General features: G+C 41.8%; 2 protein-coding genes across 12 annotated transcripts in view; both read left to right on the top strand.

Moving 5' to 3' along the window:
• Positions 1 to 25353, top strand: part of LOC134157582 (WASH complex subunit 2-like) — a 36972-nt gene extending 11619 nt beyond the window's left edge. The window contains exons 14-31 of one of the 4 annotated variants that reach the window (XM_062606671.1): positions 163 to 219; positions 2018 to 2182; positions 2854 to 2987; positions 4441 to 4533; positions 5100 to 5204; positions 7572 to 7688; positions 7798 to 7961; positions 8299 to 8410; positions 9314 to 9409; positions 10553 to 10735; positions 12671 to 12799; positions 12999 to 13094; positions 14303 to 14422; positions 16065 to 16127; positions 16803 to 17006; positions 20354 to 20965; positions 21553 to 21727; positions 24873 to 25353. In XM_062606671.1, coding sequence (XP_062462655.1) covers positions 163 to 219; positions 2018 to 2182; positions 2854 to 2987; positions 4441 to 4533; positions 5100 to 5204; positions 7572 to 7688; positions 7798 to 7961; positions 8299 to 8410; positions 9314 to 9409; positions 10553 to 10735; positions 12671 to 12799; positions 12999 to 13094; positions 14303 to 14422; positions 16065 to 16127; positions 16803 to 17006; positions 20354 to 20965; positions 21553 to 21727; positions 24873 to 25009 — 2762 coding nt within the window. In that variant the 3' untranslated portion in view covers positions 25010 to 25353. Of the gene's footprint in view, positions 1 to 162; positions 220 to 2017; positions 2183 to 2853; positions 2988 to 4440; positions 4534 to 5099; positions 5205 to 7571; positions 7689 to 7797; positions 7962 to 8298; positions 8411 to 9313; positions 9500 to 10552; positions 10736 to 12670; positions 12800 to 12998; positions 13095 to 14302; positions 14423 to 16064; positions 16128 to 16802; positions 17007 to 20353; positions 20966 to 21552; positions 21728 to 24872 lie in introns of all 4 variants that reach the window. The other 3 variants (XM_062606668.1, XM_062606669.1, XM_062606670.1) reach the window with 3 other exon arrangements.
• Positions 25354 to 25502: 149 nt separating this feature from the next.
• Positions 25503 to 27952, top strand: part of ZFAND4 (zinc finger AN1-type containing 4) — a 29764-nt gene continuing 27314 nt past the window's right edge. For all 8 annotated transcript variants that reach the window (XR_009962376.1, XR_009962377.1, XR_009962375.1 and 5 more), the window contains exon 1: positions 25503 to 27936. The gene's annotated coding sequence lies outside the window, so the exon portion shown is untranslated. The remainder of the gene's footprint in view (positions 27937 to 27952) is intronic.

The following is a 27952-nucleotide window of genomic DNA, read 5'->3' as shown; positions in this document are numbered from 1 at the left end:
ACAAAAGTTCAAGGAGAATGTCTAAAGAGTTCAGAGCTGTTGAGAAAAAAAGAATGGAGCTCAGAAGTCTTCTTAGATTCCTATTTCTATGTTAGAGTTCTGAAGGCTTTGACAGCATAAAACAAGTGCATCCAATTTGTATTGTACTTCCTATGATTTCAGCATCCTCTACAAAGTCCTTAAAGAAAGTTCCTGCAGGTGCAGTATCTCTGTTCCCAGGTATGATTTGTTCAATAGCAAATTGCTTCATGCACAAAATGCTCTTTTCTTTAAAACCTACTGGGGAGGTTTTAAAGAAACTGTCCAAACACAGCAGCACTACATTGCTTGATCATATTCTTAGTGACAAATACAGGTGCTTCTACCATGCTAAGCTTAAACTGCAGCATGCCTCATGGATAATAAAGATTGTGTAGGAGCTCTGAAGATAGAGGTCATTGATGGCAGGTATTAGCAGCTGTCAGCTTCCAGTGTTAGGCTATGGACTTTTAAGGGTGTGTGTTATTTTAACTGATACTATACAGCTTAAGTCTGCAGTGCATATTGGACTTCAAGCTGAGCAATGAAAAGAAACATGTCACCATTCTCTTTGAATTAACTAACCTTGATTTCTGTCTCTCTGTAGGGTCTTCACCTGACTGAGTTACCTTAATTTTAAGTTTTATTCCTTATTAAGAAAGGCCTATTTTAAGACTATGGCTTCAGTTAACTGAGCCCTCGGTCAGCATGGTTTTTAGAGGATGTAGACAAATACAGCCTTTTTTGCTTCAGGATCAAAAATACATACATCAGCAATTATCATTCTACATAATTGTAAGACTTGGTAGCAAAGTTTAAAAGGGCAGATGGAGGTTTCCTGTATCCTTCACTTTCTTGGAGGTACTGTTACATAAGCAGTAAATTTACCCACCCTTTCTAACAGTGTCCTGTTTTAGTTCGTCAGGGATTAAGTTGTATCTGCCTTGTATTCAAAGTCTTCAGTTGCTTTCTCTCAGTAACTCGTAGTCAGGCTAAATTCATCAGAGAAAGACTAAGATTGAGGCTTCCTTGCTATTCAGAATCGCTTGATGAACACATTTGCAGGGAACAGTTTGTTTAGGAACTTGAGGTTTTTTAATAATTAATCAAACTTCATGGCTGTGTTCCTGCCAATCCTGTGGCAGTTTCTAGTTGTGTGATAAACTGTATCTGTAATAGACTGCTGCAATGCTGGTTAAAATTCATGCAGTCTGCTGACTTTTAACCGAATAGCTGTTGTTCTACTTCCTGCCAAACTTTTTTTTTTCTCCTTTTTCTTTCTTTTGGGGGGATTGTTTTGTTTGTTTTCCCTCTTGCCATTTTCAAGCATCTGCAGGTAAGAAACGAAAAGACGGGCTTAGAACCAGGCTGCCAGTTTTTACCAAAACCCCTAAATGTCTTTGCAGACCATCTGTTGGCATGCATGTATCACTGAGGCTGCACACTTGCACACCAGATGTAGAAGAAACAGTTGTTACCAGTTGATCACTGCCATACCTGAAGCACACAGGAATCTCAGGACTGAACTTAGCCTCACACTGCAGTACTGCTGGTTGTCTTACATACCAAGTGCAGCTCCTTGGGAGAACTCATTCACCTGTCCTTTCCTCTCCAAGCACCTTACCAATTTGTCCACCATTGCCTGCTTTACTAGTTAGTAATGTAGGATGATGGTTTGGGAAGTCCATAGGGGCAACAGTGTGGGACTGTGGGGTCTTCTAGCTTTAATGTGGAACCTGGCTGCTGTTCCTAGGGAAATAAGAAGGTTTGAGGAAGAAGTGATTGCAGTGAGAGGGAGGGGCTATCCGTCTGTGACTCGGCTTTATCAAGAAGTTTCTAGCTAATGCTTTTGATGCAGCACTGCTGCAGAAGCTCATTAAAAGTTGCTGTGATGGAAACTCTGCCTGGCTCCACTTATTATGGCACAAGTTCAGCTTTTTGGTAACTCTGTCAATGATGTTTGTGTGGGTTGCTTTTCTTTTCCTCATCTGACCTGCAGGAGGAAGTGATGTTTTCAGTTCCACTGTAATTGTGGAAAAAGTGAAGAATTCTGCAGCACAGAGCACAGAGAAAATTCCAAAACAGCCTGGGAAAGTTGTTCTGTTTGATGATGATGATGATGACGACTTCTTTGTGGGAACAACTAAAAAGCCTCCAGATTCAGGTACATCTATACATGTGAAGTGGAAGATTAAACATTAAAGGTTATCAAAAGACAAGCTGTTAGGAATCAATGAGTTACAAAATTCAAACCTGTGTCACTGCTATGTCTGCTTGGGTTTTGGTGTTTTTCTCTTTTGTTTGGGTTGGTTGGTTTTGGTTGTTTGGTTTTAGAGTTTTGTTGTTGTTGTTCTTAGTTGAGGGTTTTATTTGCTGTTACTGGTGTTTCTTTTCCATAGAGTGGTGTGGGACTGGTTTAGTTGTATGTGCTGTCCACTAACTTTCATCTCTTAGGATGCTCCCTCTGCTGTCAGGGTGGTATCTAGACTTGAATCAGGGAAATGGTACCGAATTATTCATACAGCCTTGAGTCCCAGTGCCCAACACTCCCTGTTGTCAGGCTCTAGGCCTTTAATGGTGCCAAGCTAATAAAAAACACTGTCTTTAGAGGTGCCAACTGACTCTACCTTTTTGACTGCGCTGTCTGTTACCAGTACTGTCATGTAAGTGGTGTTTCACTTTGAGAGCTTGTCTATCTTGTTCCTTTAAAGAATCCTGATGTTGGCCATCTTTAAAAAGGTAGCTTGGTACCTTTGGAGACTCCATTATCTTCTGTTGTTCTGTAATGGCTTTTCTGTTCTCATCGCTCCCTGTTTGTTTTGTGTCTTAATGCAGTCAAGTCCAAAGCAGACCTATTTGATGATGATGAAGAAGGTGACTTATTCAAGGAAAAATCTGTTACTCCTTGTGTGGTTTCTGGCACAACAAAAGAAACAGAAAGTCATAGGGAGGCTATCATGGAAAAAAAGGTAATTGCATATAAATGGATCGTATGGCTGAGGTTTTAGAAAAAAGTTACTATTGCAGTTGAAGTAGTCTTTCTATGTACAACACTATGGAAGTGCCATATTTGTGAAAAAGGATTGAGTTCGTAGGGTCTTCCATGAGGTAAGTTCTTCAGGGGTCTTTAAATGCATTTTTCCTCTCAAACTTTGGTTTTATTTGAGGTTTCTCTCATGTGGGCAGTGATTGGAAGAATCTTATTGAGGCAGGGATTGAAATGAAAGCAAAATGAGAAGCCTCTGATAATAAAAAATGTTTATGAAGTTCATGCTGACATGAAACCAGCCTGATTTAAGAACCTTTGGTGTCACAGTTCTGTGCTGTGAAAACTGTGTTAGGACTTATACCAACTGCCGATAGCAACTTAACTGGTAACCCGTTGCTTGTATATACTGTGGGAGAGGAAGGTGGATGTCACAGTTCTACCTAAACATATACAATACTTGGAGTGTTTAAAAAGCTGTTTTTCAGCTGAAAACTCTTAATCTGTAGAAAGCTCCAAATGCTGTCCTGAGGACACATGTATAGAATTATGAGAGCCTCCTTAATGCTCAGTCCACTTGCAATTTCAGAGCAGTGTCCTGAGGAAAACAGTAATGCTTTTCGGTTCTGTGGCAGAGATTGTATGTACTCACTTTATACATATTTGCTGTCCAAGGAGTATTTGAACATAATGAGCTACAGTGACTCTTCTCCCCTCTGCACTGACAAACATACAGTGCTGGGGCTGTCTAATGCAAATTGCTGTAGAACTTTCACTATATTGGCTTGCAAGAAGCAGCTGAGTACAAGAAGCAAAGCTAGCTTCTTTTTTTTTGGTGGAGTGCAAGAGTATCTATGGTCAATGGAGCAAGAGTGGTGGTGTGAGGCACATAGCACTTGGCTCTCTGAGAGGAGAGGATAAGTACTGATTCAGCAGCACCATTACTGCCGTGTCAGGAAGTGAGGACTGTTTTATCCTCCAAGCTTGCTGACAGTAATGCTTTGGTCTGGAATCATTCTGAGTTTAATGGCAATATAGCTGGTGGCAGGCTGGAGCTGTGCTGTGCTAATGCAGGAAGTGATGGCTGGCACAAACTGCCCTCTTCCTTTATGAAACAAAGCTTGTTAAAAGAAACATTTTAATTTAACTCATAAGGGGGCCTGACATGAGCACCTGCATACATTTTTCTGCTGAGAAAGATGGTGGATGGGAAGCCTACGGTAAAACCTTCAAGTCACTTGTGCATAGCTGTTCGCATGTGAGGAGCTCACTCAACACATGAGTTTTGGACTTCAGCCCCTGGGTAACAAGCTTGTGTTCTGTCCCTTCAAGTGCTGAGGTGCTGCCAGCAGCATACCCCATAAAAAGCGTTATATGATGTGCCTGCCCTTACTGAATCTAAATGGGTGCTGATGCAGTGTCTTTTTGTCCTAAAGAGTCAACCATCTTCAGGTGAGGACTTCAAGCCTTTATCTGAAACACCTCCAAGAAAACAGAGAGGCCTCTTCTCTGATGAGGAGGATTCTGAAGTGAGTACCTCTTTAATAAATCCCTACAGAAATCCTTGGGATGTGAGTCACCCTGACCTCAGTCCACTTATACCTGGGGACTCCTTATTTATATCTAGGACTGGAAACTGTGACATCCATGCAGCTACACTGAGCAATCCTGAAAGTTCCTTCCTGCTGCAAGAGTGAAATGTCTGGGAATGTTTTCCCTATCTTTAAAGATAGCAATGTGATTGTGCATAAAATTTATGCACAGGCAAAATTTGAAAGCCTGAAGATGGGAAAGATCAGCAAATCAAGAGCAAGAATCATGAAAGACTTGCATATGTTTAATCTAGTGTCCTTGACTTCCAGCTAGTAATTAATCTGCAAAGCTGAGGGCAATCCTCATGGTGATTGGTACATCCAAGTGATTGGTACGTCCAAGTAATGGATGTGATTGGTACATCCAAGTAAGACAATCTTTCCCTACTTCACAGGCACACTAAACACTTATTTTCTTTTAAAAGAAAAACATGAATGTCCCGTTTAATATTCTTAAACGTATAGCATTGCTTTGCAAAGTGATGTTTCTTTGGTTTTCACAGGATTTGTTTTCATCAAGTAAAACTGTGAAGTCCAAAGCTACATCTCTTCCCACCAGCAATTCCCTGACAAAAGCTCCGCTGTCTTTGTTTGATGATGATGAAGAGGTAAGTACCCCTTCCAGGCACTTGCTTTATATGGGAACCCTCCTGCATAGCCTGTTGCAAATGCAGCAGGAAATATTCAGAAGTTTACAACACCAAGCTTCTAAATAAAGCAATAAATTAGAGCATTAAGTGAATCTTGCACTGTGTACCAGTTCTGAGCATGTGGGCAGCATTATGGAGAATGGCAGCAGAGACTCTTGCAAGTTCTTGGTATCGTTTTTAGTATTCGGTAGTCGGTGCATATCATCTCTGAACCTAAACATGAAGGACATTATCCCTCTGATAATACTAGAGAACACTGAGCAATAGAAGAAATATGAGCTTCAAGAAACTGTTTATCATGGCCTGTGGTGTCTAGCCACATGAATAACTTCTTGCTTCTCTTGTGTAATGGCTGGTGAATTCCTTTTCTTGCTTTTCAGTGTGTAATTATGGCTGCTACTGTAGAAACTGAGACCAGAGCACAGTTAGTGCGAGGAACTTAAACTGAATTAGTGAAAAAGTGAATTAGTTCTTTTCTTATCCCTTTTTTACCCTTTTGGTGGGTTGACCCTGACTGGATGTCAGGTGTCCACCATAGCTGCTCTAGCACCCCCCCTCCCTAACTGGACAGAGGAGAGAATATATAACAAAAGGTCCATGGGTCAAGATAAGAACAGGGAGAGATCATTCACCAGCCACTGTCATGGGCAAAACAGACTCGACTTGGGAAAATTAGCTTCATTTATTACCAATCAAATGAGAGTAGAATAATGAGAAATAAACCCAAATCTTAAAAACACCTCTACCCCTACACCTACAGGGGGTCAGCAAACTGCAGTCACTGTCAGTTCATCACACATTGCCTCTGCTGCTACTTCCTCCTCAGGGGAAGGATTCCTCCCACTCTTTTGCTCCAGTGTAGAGCCCCTTCTATGGGTTACAGCATGAACTGCTCCAGTGTGGGTCCCTTGCATGGGGTGCAGTCCTTCAGGGACAGACTGCTCCAGCTTGGGTCCCCCATGGGGTCACAAGTCCTGCAGCAAACCTGCCCCAGCACAGACTCTTCTCTCCATGGTGCCACAGGTCCTGCCAGGACCCTGCTCCAGCAGGCTTCCCACAGGGTCACAGCCTCCTTTGGGCATCCCCTTATGCCAGCGTGGGGTCCTCCAGGGGCTGCTGGTGGAGATCTGCTCCACCATGGACCTCCATGGGCTGCAGGGGCACAGCTGCCTCACCATGGTCTGCAGGGGAATCTCTGCTCTGGTGCCTGGAGCACCTCCTCCCCCTGCTTATTCACTGACCCTGGTGCCTGCAGGGTCACTCCTGACTCCGCTCTCCAGCTACATTTTTTCTTGCACAGTAACTTTTCCCCTTCTTAAAAAAATTATCCCAGAGGCCCACCATTGCTGATGGGCTTGGCCTTGGCTAGTGGCTGATCTCTCTTGGAAATGGCTGGTATTGACTCTACCAGACATGGGGGAAGCTTCTAGCACCTTCTCACTGAAACCAGCCATGTAGCCCTGCCTTTCCTCCCCCACTATCAAAACCTTGCCACATAAACCCAGTATAACCCTATTCTCCCTCCCACACACCCTCCAAAGATCTTTCATAGTCTAAATCTGAGGCAAATAGAAAGCCTTCTCAGAGCTGTAAGATAGGAGACTTCTGCAAACTTAGGATAAATTTTTCCTATTTAGGAGGGGGCTGCTTTCACCTTTCTGAATAGGAGCTGTTCAGAAGCAACTGTCATGATTGTGAAACATTTTGTAATGTGGTAAGGTCTTTGGTATCTGCCATGAAGATTGTGTTATGGCGCTGAAGTTCAAGCTGCATGGAGAAAAGCATAAATAAATGTTAGGGGGTAAAGTCAACGTATGGATTTGTATATTCTGATCCCTATATTATTGTCTGTATGAGTGTCTTTTGGTGAAAAGTCTTGTTTCTTGCCCAGTGGTGGTGGTTCAGTCGCTTATTGCCTCTCCTCTCTGAGTAGGATTCATTCTCTATTTCGTTATGTAGATGCAGAAACAGTGTTCCATTGTGTTAACAGCTGTGCAACAGAATTGCTGCTTGCTGTTTTCTGGCTGCTGGTCAAGCCTTATGGTAGAGAATCTGTGGACCAAAACCAGGCTGTCTGCTTACAAGTTTCTGGTCTATCAAATGTTGTGTGTGTAGAATTCCCTGAACCAGAATGCTGTATCACACTTGAAATTATCTTCCAAAAGGGTTCACAAAACACTATTTCTCTGTCCTACTCATCTGAGAAGTGAATGGCAATAGTGTCTTGCATGCTGATGACTTCTCGGTAAGCTTTTCATAGTGGCTTTGGCTTTTGATTTTTTTTTTTTTTATATATATATCTTTTTTAATGTATTTTATTTTAAGGATCTCTTTGGTGTGGTACCTGCCAAGAAGCAACAGGAAAAACCCCTGGAGGATAAACCAAAACAGTCAGAACCACTCAAGAAGGCCTCCAGCTTATTATTCAGCAGTGATGAGGAGGTACTGAGGAGTAAGATATGATTGAAAAGGTTTACTGGGCTTTATGCTGGGCAAAGCATAAAACTGTTGAGATAGCCAAGACAACTTAAGGGTTCCTTATTTTTTTAAGGAACGCTGGAATGTCTCCAAGCCAGCTAAACTTCCTTCTGAAGATGACCGAAAGGAGGATCCTGCAAAACCAGCTATCACTGTCAGTCAGGCTAAAGCTGTGAAGAAGACGAGCCTTTTTGAGGAAGAAGATGAGGAGGATTTATTTGCAATTACTAAGGAGAGGTGACAGTCCAGGAGGGGGCAGGGGAACAACATTTTTTCAGAGCAGCCTGGTAGCACCCTCAAAACCCAATAAACCCAGGCATATTGCAAATGTTGTCCCTTGCTACTGTTGCTGAGGAGGAAGTAGAGCTGTGTGAGTAGGAATGGACAGGGCTGGGCTCCTTTACCTCATTTGTGTCTGTGGTGCAAGTCTGCAAGCAGATGACTGCAGAAGGCCAAGTGAGATTGCTATCCTACAATGCAAATGATGGTCCTAAATGATACTTTTAAACAGATGCAGTGCATGGCCTCTGAAACTTTTGCACTGAATCTTCCATTTTCCCCTCTCTCATTGCAGCCAAAGAAAGGCACAGAAGGTGTCGTTGTTGTTTGAAGATGATGCCATTAATGGAGAATCGCTCTTCAGCTCCCAGTCAACGCTACTTCCTTCAGCTGCTAAGCCTGCAGTGGTATCTCCCCTTTCTTTTAAAACTAATGCAGAGCACTTGGTCTTTTATAGTTAGACCTTCTTAGGTACTGAATATAAGTCTAACTTGGTTTAGACAATGGTAGTTCTAGCAAATTGGGAATGGGAACAGGGCAGACTGAACTCTTACATGTAAAACTTATTACTACCACCAGCCTAAGAGATATAAAGATTTTCTTCACCACTAACCCTAAATTTATTTGGTTTATGCTAAAAGTCTTTTCTGAGTATGTTTTGAGAGCTTTTAACCATAAAATACTATTAAGAGGAAGGCTGACTGTGAAACTAGGGCCTCACCCTTTGTATCACTTCAACACAAGATGATTCAGATGTGTCTGTAGGCTTCTTACTGGCCCTCTGTTGAGGGTGCTTATGCTAGCTGCTTAGGACCTTAGCCCATAGTTACTACCTGTCTGGTTTTGCTTGGAACTTAGAGTAAGAGATGTAAAAGCTTAGCACAGCTGTATCTGTAGCAGGAATTTGTGTACCTGTGTGTGTGTGTGTGTTTGCCCTGCCTTTCTGCTTGCCAGGAAAACTTGTCCTGGCCCAGAAAGATAATAGGCTTGGGAGCAGAAGAATAAACAGGCAAGCTGCAGTCTGGCTGCTGGCAGTCATAAGAAATGGTGTACCAACCAGACAAGATTCCGAGGGCATCTGCTCTAAGCTTGCAACTGTTTCCTGGTACTCTGCAACCAGACTGAAGAGCCTGTAGTACTAGAAATCAAAAGTCACAAACCAGAATGTCCCATGGGAGGAAAGTAGAAGTCAAGCAAGTATGCAAGCATATCACTGCAGGAGGCCAACTAAAACTTTGCTGTCCGACAGCAGTGTATACTACTCATATACCTACCACTTTTGTGTCACCAACACTTTCTTAATTTTTCAGGGGAAAGTAAAACCAGCAGAAGAACCACTTTTATTTAATAAAGAAGAAAAGGAGGAGAAGAAAGATCTGCCAGATAGAGCAGTAAAGTCTAACCAGGTAGAAGATACACTGTGGTGTTTAGAAGAGCCTGGAGCAGTTGCTGTGCCTAGAGGAACAGATGTTGCAGGGCAGCAAACAAAGGAAAAAGTGAGGGATTTTCTTACATTAATCTGAAGTTTGGTAAAGGTTCATTTAAAAAAAAAAACAACACCCAACAATCTAACAGTAGTGCTCTGGAGCAGAATTTTGTTTCTGGATTGCCTCTTCTATTGCCAAGGAGAGAAAAACTGTCTACATTTAGCAAAATTATGTGTCAGTCAAACAGCAAATTCTTAAATGGCATTTAGAAGTTGTTTCCCAACTGAAGTACATGAATGAATTGTTTGGGTTTGGTGCTTGGGTGTTTAGTTTGTTTTTTTTGTTGATTGTTTTCAGGTGAGTTTTGGTTGGTTTCAATTTGTTTTCTTTTTGTTTTTCTTTGAGAGGATCTGGTTTTTTTTCCCTCCAGAGTGGGTTGGGTAATCTTTATTCACAGGAGCAGAGTTTTCCTTTAGAGGATACAGTGTACTGTGTGATTAGTTAGAAATGGTGTTGGTAGCTGTGGCTTTCAGGCTTGTGAATTTCTCTTGGGCAACGCTGTTACAGAACAGTGTTAAGGTGTACTGTTGAGTCTCTTACTGGAGAAGCCTTAGCAGAACTTAACCTTGGGCATGGTTTTACTGAATGAGTGTCGGGGAATTATCAGCTGATGAATTTCTAGAGTAATTATCTTGTTTTGCACTTTCCTGAGTACATTCATGCTTCGGGTAATGCTCCCCACACCAAAGATTCCCAAGTTGCACGAATAGGTACCTTGGAGATAATGGCAAAACTGATGAATGCAGCTTTGTGGTGTCCATGCATCCTGACATACTGATGAGGAGGAAACCTTATACAGGAAGTTGCTTATCAACAGTACTACAGTGTAGCGTAAACGAGGAAACTTGTGTTTCTTTGAAAGCCATAAAGTGTGTTCTTTATCTACTGTGTCTTGTTAATCTGCATGTTGCTATTCTGTCTACTTAAAAGTTAGTCAAATATAGTCTGCTTGGTAATGGATTATAGAACTCTGACCGCTACTAGCATTTAACCAAGGAAGCCTAGAGAATTTTGGGGAAGGCTATATTGAGGCTTATGTGTTAAATATTTGTTTTGGTGGAGCCTTTTGCAGCAGCATACTCAGAGCCAGCCAGCAGCTCAGATCTGTTTGCAACATCACCGCCTGCCCTGGAGAAAGATGTCAAGACTCAAGCTAAGAAAGTGTTAAGCTTGTTTGAGGAAGAGGAGGAAGAGGAGAGACTGGAAGACAATGATGGCATTAAAAATGCACAGAGAGACTGTGTGGTGAGTCTAGGGAAAATCTTGAATGCTAGGAAATAGTATTTCTACCTCTACTATTCTAAGCAAGGTTTTATTTTTACCCCTCCCTCTCTTCATGTCATGGAGGCTAATCTTTCTATATTCCTAAACTTCTGATTCTTGGGTGGGAAATTATTCCTACTCTTCCCCATGATCCTGAATCCTTTTGTAAATTTTCCCATCCCACAAACTTGAAAGCATTTTGCTGCATGCTTAATATGAAAAGAAATTCTGTACAGATGTTTTGATTCTGCTGTACAGAACTGATTTCATAGTTTCTCCTCAAGGTCAGAGGTACTAGGAAGTAGAAGGATGTGGAATTTGAAGCCTTGTGGTTTATACCTTTATTTTCTTTATATTGATGCAGTTTGCTTGGTGGATATACACCTGCAGACTTAGCTTCAGCAAGAATCATCTTGGTTCTGTGTTCTGTTTTTCAAGTATGTGTGTTCACTTTCTTTGAAAAAGACTCCTGTTGCCATATTGCTGTCTGGCTTTCCTGATACAGCATATACCATCAAGAGGTAGACTTTGAATCTTCAGCAGCAATATCCTTGAATTCGTGGCAATGTTCTTGTTTCTCCTTGATGCAGATGTACCAAGTTTTTTTTCTGTAAGGTCAAGGTCATGTCAAAAATATATACTACATGTGGTGTACTAAAGCATACCACAATCATCATTTTAGTGTGACCATGTGAAGTTGTCAACCCTAAAGGCTATACACACACTTCATTCAGAAGTCTTTGGAGCTGAATAAAATAGGTGGCTCTTGGAGAATTATCCCTGTCTGTAGCTGCTTCTGAGATAAAACAGATAGTTAGCTTGAGCATTTATTGACTTGTGAATGTATGTTGTGTCTGGTTTTTTTTTGGGGGGGGGCACACTGTGACATGGTTGCAAGAAGCCATATCTGCCCTGTGAATTTGGGAAAGATACAAATCTGTTCAAATCTTTCCTCAAAGTACTCAGCTGTCAGCATGTAAGTCACGATGTGATTAAGGTGCTGAAATACATATTCATGCAGAAATCAGAGTAGGTAATTTAGGAACTTAATCTGATAGGCAAATATGAAAGGTGCTACTATTTTCCTCGCTTAGCTTAATATGCATTTCAAGTAATGGATCCTTCTAGATGTATATTAGGTTTTCAAGTATCAGGGCATAAACAGCAATTGGAGTGCTTTAAAAATGTGGCCTGGGTTTTGATATAGAAAGGCATTAGTTTTGGTGTCCAAGCAGTTGATATTGATTGGTTTGCCAGATAATGGAGGAATGATAAGGTGATACGTTTGACTGTCAACCTTCCCACACCACCAGCAAATTTGAAAGTACAAGCTCTTACCAAAGGCAGACAATGTTCTGTTCTTCATTGTGGAGGTGTGTTTGCTTTAATGGCAGGGGAATGGGGAATCTAGCAACAGAAATAGCTTTATAGGCCTTCCACTTTATTCTTTTTTTTTATTTTATTCTTCTTTTAAAAAGTAGCTTAGGAAAATAATTAACCACATTCTCTTCTCTTACTTTTCTGTCCTAAACCCTCAGCTGAAAAATTCAAAACGCATAAAAGTCTTACTGAAATATAAACCTTACGATACACTCATGATAACATACTGAAAACTTTTTCCTTCCTTCCAAGGAAGCTTTACAGGCAAATAGTAAGAGCCGGGTCTCAGGTCAGCAGACACAGATACATATTTTACTTTGACCCAATTTGCAAAACTTACAAAAAAAGTATTTGTATTCACAGTTTGATTTGAGGAGAAGACATTAACCAAAAATGTAACTGTCAGTTAAAGCTGTATTTTTGTTACCTGGGTTGTAATGTAACGTGAGGTAAATTGTAACCTGCCTTATTACCAGGCAAATAACCTTCATGATGAAGGAGTTTCTTGCTGTGTGGACCTTTCTCCTCTCCTTCCAGGCTTCTGTGAAAAGTACTCGGCCTAAAAGCACTGGAGTCTTTCAAGATGAAGAGCTCCTCTTCAGTCACAAACTTCAGAAGGACAATGATCCAGATGTTGACCTCTTTGCCAGCCCCAAAATGTCAGTGGTGAGTTCAAAGTCCTCTTCTGAACCTGCTATTTAAGAAGTCTTTGAAGTGTGAAGCCTACTGGTGTTCCTTTTTTGAACACTGCTTAGAAATCACCGATTTCCAGAGAGGACCTAGTGCTAGTATCAGTTCAGGCATCATGGCCTGAAGGAGGTGTGTGATCTGTGGTATGTCTTTCCTTTATGTTTTGTCTCTTTAGTCTGCAAACCGTATCCTGAAGCCGTCATCTGGAGGAGAGCTTTTTGGAGATGACAATGAGGATGATCTATTCAATACTGCTAAAACAAACCTTCCGGTATCAGTTCCTCTACTGTAAATGGCTTATATAAAAGACATTGTAAAGAAGTATATGGAAGGGATTTTTTTTTTTTCCATATGGATCCCCACAAGACATGAAGTGACTTCTCAAATATTTTGGGAAGAACAGAAATGGCCATTTTAATCCTGAAGAAATAGAGAATAGAGTGGTGCATTAGGTCTCCCAAAGCTGGGATGAGAGGTTTGGATTGTTTTTTTTCTGTGTACCACTGGGACTAGCTTTAAGTGTAAGCGTACACACCAGAGCAGAAATCAGAGTAGTAGAGTTTGTATTGTTTAATTGTTCTACTGTTTAACTTGCAAATATTATTTCTGTGTAGTTCATGCGTGATTGATGAGCCTTGCTCTCTGACTTATGTAGTTAAAGTGTCTGCAGGTTGGTTTGATTTAAGGTAATGAATGCGGTATTAAAACCCTTGTGTGCACTGGGTGGTTTTTAGAAGATGAGCAGCTGCAGTAATGAACCAGACTGCGTTACGGGTGGTCTGAGCTCAAAGTCCTAACACGCATTCTAAAATGCTACTCTAATATACATAGTTTGACTCAATTGAAGCCAAATTTCAGTTTAGTCTATTTTCATGCCTATAGCTGGAAGTTAGGCTAGAAAACTGGCAATAGTTCCTGGAAACGGTTTCTTTGAGTACTGTGGAAGGGGTGATCTTAAGTAATTAGCGCTTGGCAGCTATATATGGAGCCTGTTTGCTTGAAAACATAAAAATAGCAGTGTTCCTTAGCTAGCTTTGTGCTTTTATTTTCCCTGCTGTCCTGTGCATGAAGAAATATGTGTGCATTTGGAAGTTTATTGAAACTTGCATTGATCATTTGCATAGACAGCAAAGGTTGAGAAGGAATGGAGGAGTGGAAGGCCCTTGTCACTGCAGAGCCAAAAGGCAATGTCTACTATGTATTGCAGAGTTAAAAGATGTGGCTAGTTTTCTTTTCAGATAGAAGCAAGATTTCAAAAAGTTTTGCTTGTTTTGGTTCCTTTGGGTTTTGTGATTTTTTTTTTTTTTTTTTTTTTTTTTTTTTGGGGGGGGATTTTTTTTTTTTTTTTTTTTTTTGGGGGGGGGGGGTGTTGGTTGTTTGTTTGTTTTTCTGTAGTTGGTTGCTTGTTTTGTTTTTTTTTGATCTGCAGACCGTGCTTTTTACCTGATTCATGTTGACTTGTGCTCTTAATGCTTTCAGAAAATACCTGAGAAGAAAACACATAAGGCCAGTACTGGACCTTCTTTGGAGAGCAGTAACCTTCAAGAAAATGCTCTAAGTGCCAAACAAGATGACGCTCTAAAGGCAGTAACTACAGAGGCAAGTACTTAAATCTTGTGCTTTGAACAGAAGGCAAAGAAAAAGGAGGGGTATCATTTTGTTTTAAATAAGTCTCTTGAAAAGATCAAAACTAGTGTCTGGATTCTCTGGCTCAAAGTGGCAATGCATGGTCAAACTTGTTTCCACTTATCAGCAGGTGCACTATTACTAGCAAGAAATTTAAATGCTGTTTATACAGTGTTTTATTCATTGCCCACATACTTACAAGGGCAAAATACAAGGCAGTGAAGAACTACACCTTGGGTCTAGTTGGACTGAAAATGGGTTGTTGTTCATTCTTCTCTGAAGTGCCAGTGTCTGTTGGAATTAATGTGATCCTTAAAGTACAAGCCTTATAAGTATGTATCCTTTCTCAGAAAGGATATTGGGGCATGTAGCACAAATCTGTGGCTGTTGAGAATCTTATCTAGGAGACTTTTGATGAGCAAACAAGACTCCTACTCCTGTCCTTATTCTTGCAGAAGCAAGGATCTCTGAGAGAGGCAGCCTGGATCTGAATTCTGGCTGGTGCCTCACAAGAGCTGCTTGGTGGATTTCCATCTGTAGGAGATTAGCTTTTCATCGTGGGGGTGGGTGTTGTTTTTCTTCTCTGGGCTGAGGAACACAGAGCAAGTCTGTAGGGCTAGTAATTAGGCTGTCTCCTTATGGTGAAGTACTCCTTGAAGTGCAGAACCACGCTCATCTTCCTTTGGGTTTTTTTTTGTTGTTGTTTTTTTTTTTAGCTACTGACAGCTTGGTATAGGAATGATTTCAGCCTGTCTGAGGTTCATCTGAGCATCACATTGCATTTAAGTGGAGAACCATCTCCTCAGACTCTAGGATTCCAATATCCTGCTATCAAGAGCTTCAAACCAGTGTCCTAACCCTTGAACCCTCAGTTACCACGGAGCTGTAGGACCTCTGACTGCCCAGTCACACCCACAGCAGTACAGCCCAGCTCACAGAACCATGTAGACTATAAGCTTGTGGAGAGCAAGCCCTGGGAAAAGCACCTTAGCTGATTCGGTTCATCTCTGAGACCTAGAACTGACCCAAGTCTTCAGACTAAACAGTTGCTCTTGCTCTCTTAGACTAGTCTAATTTTTGGCCCTAATGGCTTACTTTCTATAGAGGAGCACTCACTTTACTAAGCTATTTTCCTTGCAGGCTAAAAGGTACAGCTCTCAGCTTCCATGTGGGCTTCACTGAAGTCTGTGATCCTATTATATAGCCTGTCACAAAGAGGAAAAAGTTAGTTATACCATAATCTGGCAATGTGGCTTCAGAGGGTCGTAGGGGAGGGAGTAAGCAAGGATGTAGCTGTCACAGTTTGATTTGACTCGTGGTGTGTGTGACCTGGAGAAGATGTAAGTTGTTGGAATACTATGGCAAAGTATAATACTGGATAGAAGGAGAGTGGAATGAAATATAATAAAGATGAGGCTATGGCACGTGGGGCACTGAAGCTGAAAACTGTAGCTCTGGCAGTAGAATATGATAGCATATCATATAAGATAAGAGGGGTATCTTCAGAAGAAATTGGTAAGCAGTGAGGTGCTTTCTATAGATATATTAAAATGCGAATTATGGTCTGGTTGATATCAACTTGCCCACTTGTTTAATTCAGTGTAATTTTGTTCAGAAATCTACAGGTCCTGTTCCTATTAAAACCAAAGAGCCCTCACCTCGGATTGAAAAGCTACAAGTAATTAACTTTACTGGCATTTTGACTTTCAAGAAAAAAAACAGTCTTCCTTGCCTCACTGATGGCTTTCCCTGAAACAAAATCTTTTTACTTCCTTGCCTTCCTCTTGCATTTTTTTTTTCTTTTTCAAGTGGCATATGTTCTGTTACTGGTTTTGCACTGCATGTTTAACATTATTTCCTCTCCTGTTTCAGACCTAATTCTCAGTGGCACTATTTACTCTATTTTGGGAGCAGAGGGTGTGCTTCTCTTTGACCTCCTATTGTTCTCAGCACTATCTTAACTATGATAAGAGACTCTTAGGGGCTTGGGGGTTTGGTTATGTCCTTCTTCTGACATGAAATGACTAAACTGTCAATATCACAGTACCACTCTTAATGTCAGAACCATTGTCCTTAGCCAGGATACTGAGCTACATAGGAGTTTGGTCTGACATAATGTGGTCGTGCTGTTCCTGCAGCTCTTACACGGAGTATTGAGCACTCCACAGGCTTAGCAAGACTGAGGACATGTGAGACGCAGAAGTGCATAGGTGTAAGAAAGACCAGGCACTTGTAGAACTTGAATGCCCATGTATGATAATTCTTGCTGCTTCTTTGAAGCCACACTTGCTCTTAAGCAGTATTAACATGATCTCTTTGTGTGTGTATGTTTTTTGTTTTCTCTGCTCTGTAGGCTAACTTAGCTATTAACCCTGCAGCCTTACTGCCTGGTGCAATGCCTAAGGTCTCCAGTGTAAAGTCCCCCTTACCAGTTTCACTGCATGAGGCCAAGGATGTACAGAACAGCGAAGCCTTCTCTGCTGCAGGAAACAATGAAGAGCTGGGTGTAAGCTTTGATCAGCCTATGCAAGCGGATACCTTGCACAGTGCAAATAAGGTAACCTTGCTATTTAGAAGGATAGAAAGGGAGATTAAAAACACAGTCTGTCGTCACACAGGACTTTGTGTTTTGGTATGCAAGTGCTGCTAACAGCATGGTCTGTCTGAATTGAAATAGAGGTGTGGAAATCTAATCCCCTCTCACTTGGACCACTGAAAAGAAAATCAAGCCTACTGCATCCTTAACTCTGTAAGGGGATTATGCATATGCCCAATTCTGTGCCTTTCTGAGGCACGTTCCCAAAATACAGTGGTCTTCCCTACAGAGTAAAGGTATTTTAGCATAAAATTTTACCATCTTGTCCTGCCCCAGGAAACATCAACCTGAAAACCATAAGAAAGGCATCTCTCTAGGTTAACTACAAAGTATGTTACGAGCAGCTGCTGTGGTAAGATATCAAGAACACAACCCTCCTGTACGTTGACCTTTACCTCCTCTGAGGATAAAAATGTCATGTTGCTCTGGATCATACAATCATTGAATAATTAGGGTTGGAAAGGACCTTAAGATTGTCTAGTTTCAACCACCCTGCCATGGGCAGGGACACCTCATACTAAATCATGCCACCCTAGGCTCTGTCCAGCCTGGCCTTGAACAATGCCAGAGATGGAGCATTCACAACGTCCCTGGGCAACCCCTTCCAGTGCCTCACCACCCTCACAGTAAAGAACTTCCTCCTTATATCCAATCTAAACTTCCCCTGTTTAAGTTTTAACCCATTACCCCTTGTCCTGTCACTGCAGTCCCTAATGAAGAGTCCCTCCCAAGCATCCTTATAGCCCCTCTTCAGATATTGGAAGGCTGCTATGAGGTCTCCACACAGCCTTCTCTTCTCCAGGCTGAACAGCCCCAACTTTCTCAGCCTATCTTCATATGGGAGATGCTCCAGTCCCCTGATCATCCTCGTGGCCCTTCTCTGGACTTGTTCCAACAGTTCCATGTCCTTTTTATGTCAAGGACACCAGAACTGCACACAATACTCCAGGTGAGGTCTCACAAGAGCAGAGTAGAGGGGCAGGATCACCTCCTTCGACCTGCTGGTCACGCTCTTTTTGATGCAGCCCAGGATATGGTTGGCTTTCTGGGCTGCAAGCGCACACTGCCAACTCATGTTAAGTTTCTCATCGACCAACACCCTCAAGTCCTTCTCCTTAGGGCTGCTCTGAATCTGTTCTCTGCCCAACCTGTAGCTGTGCCTGGGATTGCTCCGACCCAGCTGTAGGACCTTGCACTTGGCATAGTTAAACTTCATAAGGTTGGCATCAGCCCACTTCACAAGTGTGTCAAAGTCCCTCTGGATGGCATTCCTTCCATCCAGCTTATCAACCGAACCACACAGCTTGGTGTCATTGGCAAACTTGGTTAGGGCACACTCAATCCCACTGTCTGTGTCACTGACAAAGATGTTAAACAAGACCGGTCCCACCACCGATCCCTGAGGGACACCACTCATTGCTGATCTCCAGCTGGGCATTGAGCTATTGACCACAACTCTTTGCGTGTGGCCATCCAGCCAGTTCTGGATAGTCACTCCCAATTCTTTTTCAAACAAGAACTTTGTTTTTAAAGAAAAAACACCCACAAAACCAAACCAAACCAAATTTTACAGCTTTTGACATGGTAGATCTCTGCCTTCTGACTCACTTGGGCTTTTTTATTCATACCTTTCACAGTATGGACTGCAAAAGGCATATTCTAATTAAAGATTTAGTGTTTCTTGAAAAAAATCAAAGCACAAAAACCCCAAAACCATGTAGCTAAAATTCAGTTTGGGTGCTTATGATTTTATAAATGTCTTGGGTTTGCCAAGAGCAGTGATTTGAACAAGATGACTTCAATCTTATCTTTGATTCTTTAATGCTGCTGGGGCTGTTCATTACTGGATGACCAGCAGAGATGACTTCGGAAGATGCAGCAGCTGTCACCACAATGGCTGACATGACTCCTTAGTATCAAATGGTTTTGAAGCTTCTACACCAGACTAAGGCATTACCACCTAGGCAAAGTTGTTTCCAATAGCAGCATATCCTGCACAACAGACAAACCTCTCTATCATGGTACTTTTAAATATCTAGGCTTGCAAAATAATGGAGCTCCTAAAGGTACATATGGTCAACCTTGAACGTTGATGCGTGTTTGTTTACAGAAGTAAGCTGAGAAGAAGCATCTCAGTAACTACAGTGAATGTTTTTTTGTGGCTCACATTACATGTCTTAATTTTGGCATGTCATTACTTCTTCGGTCTTTCAAGTTTGAGTTTAAGCTGTAAGTATATATGGCCAAATGCACTTTTCTCCGAAGGCTGAAGCAACGCAACCTACCCAGCATTCTGGCTGTCCTTTCAAAGAACAGTTCATGGAGCTGGGATCAGATTTTTTTCAAGTGCATCTCCCTTCAATCATAATTTTCATATTTTTCAGCCATGCTCTGATCAGTACAACCCCACACTCTGAAGGCAGATATGCTCCTACAATGATTCTGACAAAAGCATATGGCTTCTTTAAGCTGTTTTACAGCATATCCATGCAGATTGTCCTACTCCAACACAGCAATTAACAAAAGGGAAGAGGAAGTTGTTCTGCTCTTTTTCCTACCTGCGTGAATACTCCTGTCCACGTAGGATATGTTAGAGGCTATAATGGAAACCTGGGGGAGGGAAGGATGTGTGTCTTAAAAGCAGTAGTGGAATGAACTACAGCAGGCTATGGATAAAATGAAATTAAATGGAAAACTTAATTAGTCATGGCTTGCACAGACTAACTGTACTGCAGCAGTCCCTGGATTAGCAAGGTACAACCTAATGCTGAGGGACTAGAGTGGCTTGCTGACCTGTGTTGTGACTCTCTACTAGTGAGTGCTGTTGCTTTCATACCCCAATTTCACCTGCTGTGGAATGATCAGAGGTCAGCAAATCAAAAGTTCTGGATTATTTTTATGAACTTTGTAAACTAGTCTAAGCTTGAATGTCCCACTTGTCCATCTTTCCCCTTTCTGAAAAATGGGGAGAATGGATGATGCTGAGCTGATAATGAATAGTTCATGCTGCTTCTCCCTACAGCCTTAATCCATGTGTGTGCTCAGCATTCCTTGCTCAAGATTCCCAACTGAGCATTTGCTTAAATGTACATGTTGCTTTGTAAGTTACTTAAACCAGAGCTGTGAGCAGAAGTTGTAGTTAATTCCATTTTAGTGTGCTAGTATGAAATGGGTAATGCATGTTAATTGCAATATTGTGAAGGTAAAGTGCTACAAGGAAGCATAACAGGAATCCTGACCTGTCTTCTGTGAAGTGTAAGGGTTTTTCCCTTTTGTATAATGCTTCTGCTTTTATTACTTTCTTGCAGACCAGGATCAAGGTTAGAGGAAAACGAAGACCTCCTAGCAGAATGGCCCGCCGCCTAGCTGCCCAAGAGTCTGAAGAGAATGAGGAGGTGAACAGTGCTAAAGAACTGCAGTTGTCTCTACCAAAACAGACATCAGCAGTAGTGAACATAAAGCAGCCTCTCACCACTGAAGCAGCATCCAAGGAAAATGGCTTTCTGTCTGGCTTGTTGCCACCAGCTCAGGGCAGTGTTTTGTCTGCTGGGACAAACAAACTCCTTCCTCCAGAATCCACAGACCAAGGGGATGATCTGTTTGAATCTGAAGACCTTTTTGTAAGCAGCTTGACATCCAGACCAGCAGCGCAATCCAAGTTAAAGGAGGAAATGCCAAACAGTGTGGCTAACAAGCCTATCAAGGGCAGGGAAAAAAAGCCTAATCCGTCTGTTCTGGGTGATCAGGACAGCAAGGATCTCTTCCAACCTGTACAGCAAAAATCTTCAACAAAAAGCAGCCCTATATCTTTTTTGGAGGAAGAGGAAGACTCTCTCTTCACCTGTCAGAAAACTGGAAAAAAGGAGTTGAAATCTGCTGTCCGGCAAGCTGTGGACCCTACTGTTCAAGATATCTTTGAGGTAGTGGTTGAGCCCGACACCCTGGTGTTTTTGATCCCGAGGGCCTTATGCAGACCCCTCTACTTAAACACAGGCTTAATGGAGACTGCTTAAACCAGTTCCTGGCGTGTACAGGATGGGCAGTGAAGTAAACTGTCACTCATGCTTGCTAATGAGCAATAGAAACCATTTCTTTAGTTGTTCACCCCTTATAAGAGTGGATTAAAAATGGAGCCTTAACACACAGCAGGCACGTCACTGTGCTGTGACAACATACCTGTGATTATGACCTTTTTCAGAGTAATAAAGTATTTGGTTCTTGTCTGTTAGCTATCTGGTCAACCTAGCAGCTCAACCCTTTTTCAAAAAGAATATAGTTGGCAGGCTGGGCAACTTATACAAGCCTCTGTGTGCTGTACTTGACTTGTGCAAAATCCCATACTAAGGCACTTATGCCAAGTCCTCCACAGGGAGAAGGGACTTAAACTTCTTGGGTTTGAGAAGCCCAAGGCTGTCAGTCTTCTAAACATCTCAGCTCTGTGTACAGATAATTTAACTGTTGTCTTTGTGTGGTTTGTATTGAGAGTCTGTCTGTGCTTTGCTCCAAGGATGATATATTTGCTACTGAGGCAACTAAACCAATGAACAAAGCAAAAGAGAAAATGCCAGAACCCAACTTGTTTGACGACAACATTGATATTTTTGCGGATCTCACTGTAAAACCAAAAGAGAAGAAGACCAAGAAAAAGATGGAACAAAAATCTATATTTGATGATGAAATGGGTAAGTCTTACTGCAAATCTCATAATATTGTCCTAAGTTGCATTTATCAGGGATGTTTTAGGACCTTTGACTTTAACTTTTCAACTGCTCTGAAACCTTTGGTCATCTTTGCATTTTAACATTGGATTAGAGCTTCCTAGATTTGTAGAACTAGAATGGCATGTGAAAGAATTGAGGAAGTGTATAAAATTCTTCTGAGAGAAGGAATAGTATAATTTCTGTAGGGATTTTCTCACTTGTGGGAATTAAAAAAAAATCTTTTCTGGAGTAAGAAACTAATCTCATGTTGTTATGGCTCTGGATACATTCTGTGTTTCAATTTGCATAGTTTTTTGTATCATACTTTTCAAGTGAGTCAGTGAAATGAAGAAATTAACATCTTTTCCCACCCCACCTTCACTATTGCAGTGACTCTTTTGGAATCCGTAAGATTTTATTTACTTCCCTGTACACCCAGAACAATTTACAAATACTACACCTGGAAGCAAAAGTTTGCGCTTTATAATTTGTTGAGAAAGCATCATATAATAATGCGAAATGATGCAAAGCATGCTCCTTTCTTGTTCTCCATCAGTAGAGATATTGAAAGTCATTTGATACCCCAGTGTGTGTTTGTTCTCAGGTTCTTCATGTTTATAGCTCTTCTTTGGGATTGCATCTATTTCTTTTCCTATAAGACAAAAAAAAAAAATAAATCCCTTCTCCTCCAGCTCTGATTCTCGTCATCATTCTTTCTAACCTGTTCAAATTGAATGTGACTTATCAGTGTTTTGCTTGGACTGCTGTTAAACATTCCAGCCTGATGAAATGACCTGATTGAAGTCTGTAGATATGTTGGAAAGCTTTCTGGAGAATAACCATCTTGAGATTTTAAAGGCTGCTCAACTGATATAAAAAATAAGAGTAAAATGTTTGCAGGCAAGGTATTTGAAATATGTATTGGATAGTTAAAATGTCTTATTTTAATATTTTACACTTTTGCATGTAGCATATAATAAATGAAATAATTGCCCAACCTGCTACCGCTTCCAAGTATTTCAGCACAGAAATCCAGATCTCGTGAAAAAACAGTTGTAGAATGCCACTTGAAAGTATGATGAAAAATTAGCCACTCAGAACCTGTCATTTGCACTTCCACTTTTGACATCTACTCTGATTTTAGAACTTGTTGTTTCATGTCACATCTGATATTGATACATCTACAGCACCCTGTATCTGATGGACTTGATCTTCCTTGAGAGTATTGACTGTTTTGTGGTGCAGCTGTAAATATGCAGCCTCTTAGGGGCCAAAGCTATGGGGCTCCAGAACTTACCTATACTTAAGGTTAAGAGTTGATTTAAGTGATTTCTGTATCATGATCCTTTATCAGGACTGTATACTGTTGTCTTAGGATTCTTTCTGCTGCAAATAAAACATTAAGTGGGTACAGTTTGGGGAGGGGGTGGAGGCTGCAGGCTGCTTTCCTTTTTCCTACCACAGCTTCTAGTCACTATTTACTACATTTGTGCTAGGCTTGTGGTGGTAGTATTAGAAAAACTCTTTCTCAGGTCTTTATCCTCATAGCCTCCTCAGTGAATTTATGGCCGATGATACAAATATCTCAATGTTTGATCTACCTGTCTGCAAAATGGTGACTAAGCTTGTGCATTGACAAATACTGTTTTTGACAGCCAAAACTTTCCTATTCCTTAAGCCTTGTTATAATATGGGAATGATACTTCTACTACTCATATACTCATTGTACTTCCCCTCTGCTGTGAAGCTAATCCATGTGATAGCATCTTGCTTTGGAGTGATGCCAGTAGGGGATTGCTCTGGTTTACTGCCTTTCTAAACTGCTCTTGTGCTGCAATGCTGTCCTGGATTATTCTGGTGTAATCCCTATGATCAGCACAGTAGCAGACATACGCTGGAGTGGAAGAAATAGCAAGAGGAGGAAGGCAAGCGCATTGTGACAGACTGCTTTGTGCTTGGCTTCTGCTCAAGGTTAGGATACATGCTGAAGGCTGACATGCTAATTTTTATATTCTGGACTAGTAAAAGGCTATTAACCTTTGTGTAAAACCTGTGTTTTTTAATAGGGATTGGAGACCAGTTATGTGCCTGTTACACTGGCCTTGTGAATCACTAGTAATCCACATATCTCAGTCTTGTAATTTTCAACTTCTCATAATCCACCTATATAATCTGAGTATCCTAAACTTAAAACCTTAGTGTATAGGAAGAGCTATGATATTGCATGTGCCCAGGAAACGTCAGGGCAACAGTTCAGCATGTGTATTGTAGCAGCTCTATCCCTTTCCATGAGCGTGGTCCTCAATGCGAGCAGCAGTAGGCACAGTAAGAATTGCAGGTCTGTGAGCTCTGCTGCTGGCACAGGGTATCTGGGTTAGGTTTCATTTCTATGTGGTATATCTTTCAGGAGAGAACTCTGTCTTAATAGCAATATGATATTTTTCTACGTCATCGTCCTAGTTATGAGTAACAAAAATGCTTGTATTGAGGAAGGTGGTGGGAGATCTTGATTCAGGACTGTGCACGTATTCTCGAATATTCAACAGGATGGTAGCTGTAGCTGTCTTTCTCCTTGCATCGTAGCTGTCTTTCTCCTTGCATCTTAGCTGTGGTTTGTTTTTTTTTTTTTCAAGTGATGTGTGCTGTATTCTTATAGTACTATAGATCAGAGATTCTTACATGGCTAGTGGATGTCATGAGTAGTCACTAGCAAGTACCATCTTTTCCTCTTCTGATTTCTCTGGGAGCATCTCACAGCAGTTAGATCTCTCGGGTTCCTCAGACGTTAATGTTCCAGATAAGAGGGATGTTATCTGGCACTTGCACTATGGAATTTATTGTGGAGGTTTAATTTATTAGTACTTCTCAAATGCTTAAGAGAGCTTGAACACATGACAAAATACAAGTATTTTGCTGTTCTACTGAGAAGAAACAATATTCTTAATTTGACTTACAGCTAACAGCTCCCACGTATGTCCTTACAAATGCATCTAGAATCGCAAGCAGCAGGAAAGCATTTGTTTATCACAGAATGTCCTTGGCAGTCATTGCTGTGTGCTGGAGACTTATGTACAATGTTACTTCTGTTTGGCAGTCACATCACATTAATTTTTTCCCCCCCTTTTAGATGATATCTTCTCTAGCAGCCAAGTCAAGATGCCCACTCCCAAAAGCAGATCTTCCCAAGCAGCCTCAGAAGCAAAATCTGAAAGCAAGACGCTGAGCACATTTGATGACCCGCTGAATGCCTTTGGAGGCCAGTAGCCAAGAGGAGTGTGTTGCAGAGAGGAGGTTTTCCTTATGTCTGTACTGTACTAATAATCTGGATTCTCTAATCCAATAGTGCTGAAATGAGATGACTGTGGATATTTAAATGATTACTCATTTAAAATGGTTAGTATTCTCTTGTGCTGGGTCTGACTGCTCTAAATGATATATTTTTTAAAAAAGACAGTAACTTCCTGCTATCTGTTTCCATGATGCCCAGATGAATATAGCCTGTGCAATACCTGCAATGGAGTAATCTATTACACAAAGTATAGCTTGTTTTATTGAACAGATCTATAGAGAAAATAACTGATAAATAGTAAATGGAGTCTGTTAAACCAGATCTGTCTGTATGTCTTGCTTTCCTCTTTACCACTTGCTAAAGACCACTTTTCATGACTTGAAAACAACCAAAACCACTACAGTGCTTTGTCTGGGTCAGCTGCCAATCAACTGAGCTAATGTTAGGGTAAGACTGGGTTCTGTTATCAGGTACAGCTTCTCTTCTTATGTAGTCAAGCAGTTAATAAAATTAGTGCAGGACTTGACACCATTCAAAGAGAATGTATTTCATACTGGCAGCTAATGTGGTCTATAAAAATAACAATGGTTAAAACCTCTCTGCCAGAAAGAGTGTGTTACAGATGAGCACTTACTGCTCTATGAAAACATGAGAAACATGATGTTGTCTTCTATCCAAGTTGTAAGTCACTAACGAGATTTTTTTACCTAACTGGATTTGCTCAAGTTTTGCAAATAACACTTTCCAAGAAGTCTGTCTGAACTGAGCATGCTTGGTTGCTTCCAGGTTAACAAGCCTGTGTGCATACCTTAGTGCAAAGACTCGCTTGTGCCAAAAGGATTGCTGTCTGCTTCCCTTTCTCATGTAGGCTGTTTGCAGGAGGCTGCTATTTTGTAGAATCCTTGTAACTGTCCGATGCATTTCTCTTAACTTTCTTGCTTCCTGTATTTTCTAGATTGTCCTGCTGGAACTGATGCCATTATCCATACTTGATGCCCACTGGTAGACACTTGCTCTCCTGCATGCATACAACCAGAGCAAATGCATAAATGTAGAAGGATCAAATGTGCTTATTTTACCAGTGACTGCCAGTGATTCTGACTTCAAAACTAGATGTGCTGTTTTAATGATAGTGATGTACTACTTTATCTTCAACTCTTAAGACTGTTCTGCATGTGCTCAGAGGACTTCGAGAGAAATTCGCACTTTCACTGAAGCCCTTTTTCTTGAGACATCTGCTTCAGTCTCTTGTTTCTCAGATTGGATTTACTTTATCAGGCACAGTGAACAGTGCAGCTGAAGCATCTAGCACTCATGAGGGTAAAGCAGAATGAAAGGTTGGAAGGAATAAAGGAGAAACACTGTGTATTGATTTGAGTCATAGGTGGGCCTGGCAGTGATTCATGTTAAATGGGGGCTAAATTGGGAGTAGCAGATTGGAAAAGAATGTAGGAGCTATTTGCAAATGGGTATCTACAGTATGAGCACTTGCACTTTATTTATAGGCATTACATCTGCTGCAAATGCCACATAACATGATTTGGACTGCTGCTTTACTCCTTTCTCTTGTGCTTAGAAGGGCTTCAAAGACATACTGGGAGAAAGAGGAAAAAGATGGTGAATCCTTCTATTTCTTTTCTGCATCCTTCTTTCTTATTGGCCCTTCACATTAATAACTTCTATTAGCATTACAGAGAGTGCTCTTCATAAGCCAAGAACCCTGGAGGCCAAAAACTGTTGGAGTAGAAGGAAAAAAAACCAAACCTGCCGTAAAATGTTTCTTAAACTTTAATATGGAACCTCAGTAGAGAAAACTTCGTGATAGAAAGTTGCACTGTGACATAGATAAAAACTGGCACAGGGAGAGTCTCTTCCCCCTATTAAAATGGAGTGGTCCTCAATTAACTCCTTGTAACAGACTGTGAATCCTGATCTAAGTCCTTTGCTTTTGGGAGAGCTTGGTCTGAGTGGTGGCTTTTTAAACTGAGTTTTGGCTTGGTTTGTCTCCTTCCCAAGTTTGATAAACCATAACTGCATTTCCTAGGAAGGGCAGAGCTGGAGGTCCAGTCTTACAGTACCCAGGACTTGCCCAGGGACTTTGAGGGTTCTGTACCTGCTACTTGCATGCAGTAAAACACAGTATTTGTTCTGTTTGTTTTAACTGACTCTAGGTGTTTTGTTTCAGGCCCAGGGCAGGTCTTGCATTATTTAAAACCTAAGCCGAAAGTAAACTGCTTAATGTAATTAGCACATCCTAATAAGGTAAGCTTGTTTTGTCTAGTGTTTCACAGGAAGATTGATGGGCTGAGGGAAGAGCTACGCCTGGAGACCAGCCTGACTGACTGACATTGAAGCAAGCGCAGAGTCGTGCGCTGACCTTGAGTAACGGTGTCCGAGAGCTGCGCTTACCTCCAGCCAGCCCTGGCTCAGGATAGGGGAAAGGCCTGCAGTGGCTGGGTGTCATCCCACTTGTGCTTCGACTGGGCCCAGTGCTGCGCTGGTAGGCGTTAGCGTTCCCTGGACGCCTCTCGGGTTCAGTTTGAGGTATAAACGCTGTTTTTGACCGTTCTCCTTGAGCAAATGTAGCGGTAGGTCCGGGACGAGGCGCTGACCCCCTTAGCCCTCGCTAGACTACGCGTCCCAAGAGCCACCGCGGCCTTCCGTCACGTGGCCGCAGTTAGCGGCCGGGGAGTTGCATCCGGGTCCTTCTCCGCGCACGCTCTGCCTGCCCGCGTCCTAACGACCGCAACAAGCGACAGCAGCGCGCCCGGCCCGGCGGACGCCCGCCCCCGGCGGCTCCCGAAGCACCGCCCCTCCAGGGAGCTGATTGGGAGACCCGCATGAGAACGGGCGTCGCATTGGCCCGTAGGAGGCTGCCCGGGGGGGATGTCATGAGGGAGAGGTAGGCGCGGGGGCTG

Source organism: Pezoporus occidentalis, unplaced genomic scaffold (genome assembly GCF_034315485.1).
Source record: "Pezoporus occidentalis ecotype Australia unplaced genomic scaffold, CSIRO_AGI_Poc_V1 ctg98, whole genome shotgun sequence".
Taxonomy (NCBI): domain Eukaryota; kingdom Metazoa; phylum Chordata; class Aves; order Psittaciformes; family Psittacidae; genus Pezoporus; species Pezoporus occidentalis.
Note: the sequence above shows the minus strand (reverse complement) of the source record. Positions and strands in the feature narration are given on the sequence as shown.